At 29.7% G+C, this 8,813-nt stretch overlaps 1 protein-coding gene across 1 annotated transcript; it reads right to left on the bottom strand.

Annotated features, from left to right (window-relative positions):
* Window positions 1-1,982: 1,982 nt before the first annotated feature.
* On the bottom strand, window positions 1,983-5,412 carry LOC143084121 (uncharacterized). Its single transcript, XM_076260528.1, has 3 exons — window positions 5,327-5,412; window positions 4,131-4,318; window positions 1,983-3,343 (listed from the first exon to the last, which is right to left on the bottom strand). The coding sequence occupies exons 1-3, from the start codon at window positions 5,410-5,412 to the stop codon at window positions 3,141-3,143; spliced, it is 477 nt and encodes a 158-aa protein (XP_076116643.1). The 3' UTR covers window positions 1,983-3,140.
* Between the last annotated feature and the right edge of the window lie 3,401 nt (window positions 5,413-8,813).

Here is an 8,813-nt window from a genome sequence, read left to right as displayed (position 1 = left end):
ATTACACCGAACGGCAAGAGAAATTTCATGGAGAATAAATAGCTCAAAAACACCCTTTCGCTGTATTTCCTCATTCTCTTTAAATCAAAATAAAATAGAGAAACATGCTAACATGCTCCATGGTTGAATGCACCTTTCCTAACACAAAGTAATTGTCCCGATCTAGCTACTGCAACGACAATTGCGATAAATTATTTAGTGTGTCTCGTTTTAAATTTATTTTTTAAATAATGTTAGTTCATTCTATCATACTTCGTACAATTACAGAATTTTCAACCTGGATAACACCGTATACATTAATTAATGTTAGCACATTGCTGCAAATACATAAGAAAAAAATCGTCGTTCAACCACAGAAAAACATCATATCACTATCGTTATATTGTTTGGGATCGACGGCTTATTTTTACACTTTGAGAAAGCCCAAGATTTAAATGTTACCTGTATTAAACTGTAATCCTAATCGTAGGTGTATGACAGTTTCCGCAAATGTCTATTATTCTTAATATAAGAGACATAGTTTAAGTAATACGTTTTCGAAAATGCAAGCTGTGTTAAGGGAGTACGCTGCTCAGGTTGATGTAATTAGAATGCTTCAAAATGGCATAGAAAATAAAGATATAACACTTTTTAACATGTTTTCATGTTTAATTAAGAAATCCATGTTAAAATTTTTTTTATCATACAATCAGTAAAGGGAGGTAATTCTTCCCCATTTTCAATAGAAAAAATACCTTTACCTTTAAATAAGAAAATCGCATATATATAAAATATAAAACAATAAATCAATTACAATTCATAGTATTTAGTATAAATACTTGTCAAATTGCAAAGAATTTAATACTTGTTTTGCAGAATGAGGATAAATTTCAGCACCACCTATAACATGGATTTTTCCAAAAATCCACACTTTCTACAACCTTTTAGGTAGTAAAAAATTAAGAAATTGTAATTAGAACCATATTTAAATAATTAATAGTTAAAAAGGATGGTCTCATGTTCTTAAAAACTGATACAAGAAAAAAATCCATGTTGGAATTAGAAAAAAATCTTCATTTGAATTTTCAAAAACTGGATTTTGCCCAAAATCTTCTCTTTTTACGATCTTTTAAGGCTTAAAAAATAAGAAATTGTAATCAGAACCACATTTAAAAAATTAATACTTAAATAGGAAGGTCTAATGATCTTAACAACTGATACAAGAAAAAAATCCATGTTGGAATTTGAAAAAAAATCTTCATTTGAATTTTTCAAAATCTGTATTTTATAAAAAATCTACACTTTTTACAACCTTTTAGGGCGTATAAAATAGGAAATTGTAATCAAAACCACATTTCAAAGTTGAAGGTTAAAAAGAAAGGTCTAATGATCTTAAAAACTTATACAAGAAAAAAATCCATGTTGGAATTCGAAAATTTATAAGCATAATTGAGATTTTCAAAAACTAGATTTTACTCAAATCCACACTTTTTACAACCTTTTTGGAGGTAAAAAAATAGAAAATTGTTATCAGAACCATATTTCAATAAATAATAGTTAATAAGGAAGGTAACATGTTCTTGAAAACTGATATAAGAAAAAAATCCATGTTGGAATTAAAAATAAAACTGAATTTGAATTTTCAAAAAACTGTGGTTTTGCCCATATTCTGTTCACTTCCAGTAGTATTACTGCCTCATTTTACTTTAAAAACTTCATAAACAAAAATTTAGATATGCCATTATAGAGCAAATGATCATGTGATGTTAACTAGTAAACATAGTTTTCCAACTTTTTAATTTAGATTTTTTTTTCAATCTGTAGCACACAGTCATATTTGTTGACCATCACAGGAATTTGCTGGAAAATAGCCACGTTCAAAAACTTTAACCCTTATCATAACTGGAAAAATTAACCAACTTTACCTGCATACCATAATATGGTATAATTGAAACTATAACTTGAAATTGAAAGGGGGTAAAAACAATTAATGCACCATGCATGATTTAGATACCAAAGTTCCGTTACAATGTAAATATCGACAAGTGCAGCAGTAGGTAAAACCATGACAATACTCAAAATCATCCCCTTTATTTTTTTCAGAATCAATCATTTGTAATAGCTGAAATACTTTTTAATTTTCACATAAATTCTTGCTCAATACAGTCCCTATGATCAATTTCACAATTTGAAATAAAGTATTTTCCAAAATATCAATAGATGACTCTCCACTTTTGCTTTGACCAGAATTGCATGCTTCAAATAATAAATGGATAGAAAAATAAACATTCTAAATAAGAAAAAAATACCGGAACATTATTTTACATGCCAATTAGTTTTTTTAAGAAAACAAATTTATCCTCTGAAGACCCTAATCTATAGACATTTATTATAAATTTTGAATATGAAATAACCTAAAGTATGTATACACAAGAATTGTCTTAAAAGCCCCAATCCGAAAGAAATCAAATGGGTAGCAAGTTTAGATCTTTTGGATTATGATGTCAATTCCATGCAAGATTGGAATGTAGTTCTAATTCGGGTATAAATATATGAAAGGTACATCAAGCATCTGGTTTTAAACTTTTGAAAAAGTCAGATATGGCATCCACTATCTTCTTTGATTTGGTGACACGCACTTTTCCATTTACATCCTCCTCTTTCAGAACATCTTCTATTGCTTGGCGGCCATCTCTCGCATATGAAATGCGTAAATGAGCAAAAGACATGCCACTCGCTGCTATTACATTTGCAGTTCTTAGTGTGATTACTTTCTTCTCTGTAAGAGGTGTCAAAGTAGGGAGAAGTAGTTTCGTTTTCTGGTTGTGGTCATATCTCCTTGCAGCTGAATCAAAGGAAAAAGATGACAATTGTTTTGCTTCTGTTGATGGAGCCAAGTGATGGAAAAGACGACGCAACAACGTCCTCCATTGAATCATGACCGTCATATGTTTCATTTAATATTGTATTGTACAAATTTGATTGTGAATATGAGGTTAATCCAGGTAATAAAGATTTGAATAGTTGTAGCGTATCTAAAAATCCAAGAATGGAACATGAAAATTCATTCATAATTGAACAAATATTTAAAGCACAAAATAGCACTGGAATGTCATATGATTTGATGTTATGACCAATAATTATGTTTTTCTTGTATTGCGCTAAAATAATATAAACATCTTTAAAGCCTCTTTGATGCCAACAGATTTCACTTCCTTGTCATGGCAAAACATCTTGCTCCCTTCAACTTTGATCCCTGTTATTTCCTGTGCCTTAGGTGTTATTGGTTTCTTTGGAAGTATATATGTGTTGATGGAACCTTTGTCAGAAGTTGCAGAAATCTGTGTTATGTGAGAGTTTCTTGCTGAAATATAAAAGGCATAACATTGGTAATTCACTTTCATGATAGGCATGTTGAACAAGCACTAGCCAACAGAATCATGCCAATAAAAATTGAAGATTTTTTTAAAACTTTACAAGCCCATCTTTTGAAGCCTGTCATTCATATTATCTATACTATTTGAATGCTCATTGATCTCCGTTTTTGTTTTCAAGATAGTAGTAAACTGAAGCTAAACTTGTCAAAGCAGGGACTTTAACTTACCCTGGGTACTGAACAGTCCATTTTGAGAATAAATTTGTTTTGTAAAATTGAGACCTAATATTTGACCATACATTGTTGTTTGAGCATATATATATATATATAGTAGCCATACATATTTCGATTTTTTTATAGCTTACTATGAAGTATGGGCTTTGCTCATTGTTGAAGGGAATACAGTGACCTATAGTTGTTAATTTCTATGCTATTTGGTCTCTGGTGGAGAGTTGTTTCAGTGGCAATCATACCACATCTTTTTTATATATACACTATATCTTGGAGGCATACAAGTATAATATATAGCACAAACGGCTCACCCTTTTAAAGTACCTGAATATAATTTATGTTTTTAGTGTGGTTCATTGCTTTTGTAGTTGATCAATTTTATACTGAATTTGTCTGATAATTTAGACACATGTATAAAGTTTCAATTTTTTTTATAAAAAATAGGGTTGCAATTTCAACAGATGACCATATCAATGCAATTCTGAAAACATATGTCAGATCAAAATTTCTATAGGAGAGATAGATCTTTTTACTGCAATCATACCTAAGCCTGTTGCTTCAATGTCGAAGAAAATTTTATTAACTGTAGTGGACCATTCAATGGTTTGGTATGCCGGTTGCAGTGAAGGACTTGGAATTTCTTCAATGTCATCTGAAAGGTGGTCTTCCAAACCAATGCCAGAAGAATAAGTTACACCTTCCCTAACTTCTCTTGTGGCAAGCTTTTGATGTCTGAAATAATCCAAATGAATAACTAACAAAATGAGGCATCATAAAAGGTCTCTTCAGCGTTAGTCAATTAAATCGCAAACACTTCAAAATCAAATGATGCTTTACATGTGCATTGTGAATACATTGTATATCAATCAGTCAAAATACACTGAGTTATCATACAACATAGGTATTTGTGAAGGACAGACATATGAATAGAGTAGTTACTACATGTATAGAGCAATAAGGGTATGTCCTTATTATCTATATTATTTCACATATGATAATGAACTGTAGGAGGACTTTTACTCACAAATGGAATACAGTCCTGACATTTTGGTGGGTTTTTTTTAAAGCATGCTTTTATATCATTATTGTATGCAGCCAATGTATAGATATTTTTCCAATTGGTTGCAGGAAGTTATTGTCACAAGTGCACTGTGTTTGTGTGTTTATTGTGACATTAATCAATCAAATAAATTTATTTGATAGTCAGCTCATTGGTAATCTGACCCTCATAATTCAAAAATAGCACCACAGAAATAATCCCCCAAAAGATAGGCCTTTTTTAGGAGAACATTCCGCTAATTTCAAAAAGCGTTAACAATTTAGGTACCTTGTTAATGTCTGCATCATTTGGTCTATTGTGGAGAGTTGTATCATTGACAATCATACCACATCTTCTTTTTTGTATGTAGAATACGTTTCTGTCACCAATATACTTGAGGATTAATTTCATGTTAAAACTATATCATATTACCAAAATATTTTATGTTTTCCTGCATTAAAAAACAAAACCTGTAAAAACTTCTCAATCTTTAATATTGATAAAAACCTATCATTTAAAAACCATATAACCATTACTTATACATGGCATAGCACTAAAATAAGAATATTTGCTTTTAATATGTATATGCAGGTCTTCAACGGTTCATGATGAATTATATAAAGTAATTATAACATCAGTGGTACATGCAAGACTTACTGAAGTCTTTCAAGATACATGTACATATCGACATTTTTTTTTACCTAATTCTAAAAGTAGCCTTCATTCCATCGGTAGCCTTTTTTCGTTTAGTTACTTTTTTTCCATTAATATTCTTGGTAATACTCATACTGTTACTTGTCTCTTTGAGTGTTTTCGTATTTTGTTTTATTATTGCAATTTTTGGTTTGTTTACGGTAACAAATTTGATTAAATTCTTGTTCCAGGAACATATATAATTTTATAAGATTTATTGAATTTGTCATGTTTATGATATTAACAAATTTTAATTGCAACTGCGTACCAAATCATCGGCTTAAATCTTTGTAAAGTTTCTACGACGAGAGAGTTGATAACACAGTATTTTGAGATTTTATGTTGTTATTGTCAAACTACAGATTTTCTGCCAATAACAGATTATAGAATATTCAACTAACTCCCTTACTTTTTACTGGCTGCAACAAATGGAACATTTTAATGATCATATAGGATACTTGATGGCGCAAGTAAAACTTTAAAAGGGATATGACTTCAGCTTTAACACAAGGAATCATGGGATCAATAACCCCCTATAACAATTAACCCTATGCCAAGGAGATAAACTTGCTCTGGAATAATTGTAAAAAAATATCCCATCTGCAGACGCTGTCGGAATAGCGCTATATACATGTACATAAACAGATGTAAAGTTCACAACTTGAAAACCGAAATGTTCTCTCGAGTCTTAAAGATTTGCCTTCAATATCATTTTTTAGATTTAATTTAAGTTAAGATGTATAATTAACTGTTATATTTTGTAGTACCCTTTTTCGCCATATGATATACGAGTTCAACATAGCCATAACATTTTGAATTATAAAGTTAAGACATCATATTTTCAGCCGAACAAGTTCTACAATTTGAAGGATTATATTGACTTATTTCTTTGTTTGAAAATCCCATCCTCTTGTCGTATCACATACATTGAAAGGTTAAAACCGATAATGAATTGACCTATATCGACAAAATGTTATACCGTTAGTATTTATATAGATGCATTGAACAGCTATTTCATCTATAGAAAAACAAGTTAATACAATTTTTATCAATGATTATAGACAAATATAAAAAAAAAAAAAAACAGTTTGAAGCTCAATGAAAACAAATCCGACCTAATTGAATTTATAATTAAATCAGGTAATGACATTTTTTGTTACCAGTGCTATTTATAGGCCACAATAGTTTTTCGATGTTAAAATCTCACAAACCGATAAAAGGACAATTCATTGTAAAAATACTGGCTTGACATATATAACGTGAATAATCATATAACATTTGAAAAACAAAAAATACAAAGTGAAGCTAATCACATTTCATATCTTTGTACTCTTTACTTAAACATCTAGACCAAAAAGAATGAAATTGATCGCAAGCGTTACATAACATATATTAGCTTTGAAACTAGATCTTATTTTGTTATTATAATATAAAAAGTAATTGATGTAGTGTGTAATGTAGTGATAAAACAGTTTCGTCGTTTTATATTTCTGAAAGCTTCGTGAAAGAGGTAATATCTAATCATATATAATGTAACATTTCATAATCCAATTAATATTTTTTTTTATAGTCACGTAATATGGCTTTAAACAAATTTAATACAAGATATTAAGATCAATTTGCAATAAATTAAATAAACTCAATTACTTAAAATTCTTGGTAAATATTGAAGACCATATAAACTATATTTTTTTTTATCAAATTACAAACCAATTTCTGCCATTTTTAACTCTTATACTACCTTAAATTTTACGGTAACGTTATCAGGATTAGATATTGTCTATCTTATGAAATACCTGCTTAGGAATACCTGTATACTGAGCTTTAGATTGTTCATCAGGAAACATTCAATTTGATCCTATAGTACATTGTAATTAGTAGACTTAAAGATGATCATAAAAGATTCTGAATTCATTACTGTTTTAATTCATTTTGTCTTGGAATACATGATAACAAGAAAATATAAACATTTTCAACCTACAATTTATAAAATGAACATAATCCAAAGTAGCTGAAACGCATGGTCTTACACATCTTCTATGCTTTGAACTAGTCAGTAAATGCACACTGATGTTTTAATGAAATGTATAAATCGGTTAAAAATACGGCCATTTCTATGATAAAAAAAATTGGATAGCCACAAGAAATCGTTTTTGTTTGTATGTACATATATATAAAAATTGACGCTACCTAAGATAAATTAACAAATACACAAAAATTTACACAATATATTTTAAAGATAAAGAAGTTCAATAGATAACTTGTTCTGTTTTTGGTTCGGAGATCGAGATGTCTGTTTCTGTGAAATCTAAAATGTATTTGGAAAATTAAGAAATAATTCCTTCATGTCACGCTTTATGCTCATTTTAGCACGGGTAGGCATTATATTTGTCGATATTTTACACTGAGCGTTAGCGAGGTGTAAAATGTGGTCAAATTTAATGCCTACCCATGTTAAAATGAGCATAGACCATGACATGAAGGAATTATTTCGATTCTAATAGGACAAATACAGTGTTTTTATAGGTCGAGGCGTCGAAATTACCGTAAAAATGTTTGGCTGTTCCCGTTTCCTCCTCAAGGAGTCTGTGCATTGCAGTTCCTATTTGATAAGTTTAAAAACTACGAGAAGGGTAAATATATATTTTTCATAAGAATATATATTATAAAAGTTTATTTTAGCTGCTTAAATGTATATATTTTAAAGGATAACGATGGAAATAAATTTAATATAAACAATATGTTCGTGCGCATGTGTCAAACATATTTTGTGCTCATTAGAACACGGCTTTGTTTACAAAGCGTAATAAGGACGTCATACTAGAATACATCAATTTACATGTAGTCTAAATACTCATATGGTCTGGTTCTTTTATAACCAAATGAGTATAATACTTATATGGTCTTCAGACCTTATGCGTATACGCATATTGGCATGACCATACGCGTATGTTCCAAATACTCATACGTATAGGAACAGTTAAATAAATCGCCACTAATACCTTGCATACAATTTTGTACACCAGATGCGCCATTTGACATTTTCTTTGCTTGTGAATCTTCGCTTCTCTTGTTTGTATCTTTGTAAGATATTCGGAATCATCTAGTTTTATCTATGTAGTGCTATTAAAAAATGCGCAATACCCATTTTTCATAACATTATTACGTATCGTTTTAATATCCATTTCTTTTTTTTTCCAATGAAAAAAGTGTTAATATTAAATGTATTGAAAAAATACCGAAAATAATTTTCCCCTAATTTTTTTAAGCTTAAATCTCAAACACCAAGACAGCAGACCCTTTTACTACTTTTAAATTTATTTCATTTACATTTAATCAATGTATAATCGGCTTTTTATAAGCTTGTTATTTTGAAACAGACGAACGAACATCATGATCCTTCGTTTACTGTTAATGCTGCATATGTTATATTTTATTTACTGTTGTCTATGTTTACAACATTGATGTATTTTTAGGAAAAGTCATGTACACACA

This window comes from Mytilus galloprovincialis, chromosome 7 (assembly GCF_965363235.1).
Source record: "Mytilus galloprovincialis chromosome 7, xbMytGall1.hap1.1, whole genome shotgun sequence".
Lineage (NCBI taxonomy): Eukaryota > Metazoa > Mollusca > Bivalvia > Mytilida > Mytilidae > Mytilus > Mytilus galloprovincialis.
The sequence above is the reverse complement of the archived record's forward strand: the minus strand, read 5'-3'. Positions and strand labels throughout refer to the sequence as shown.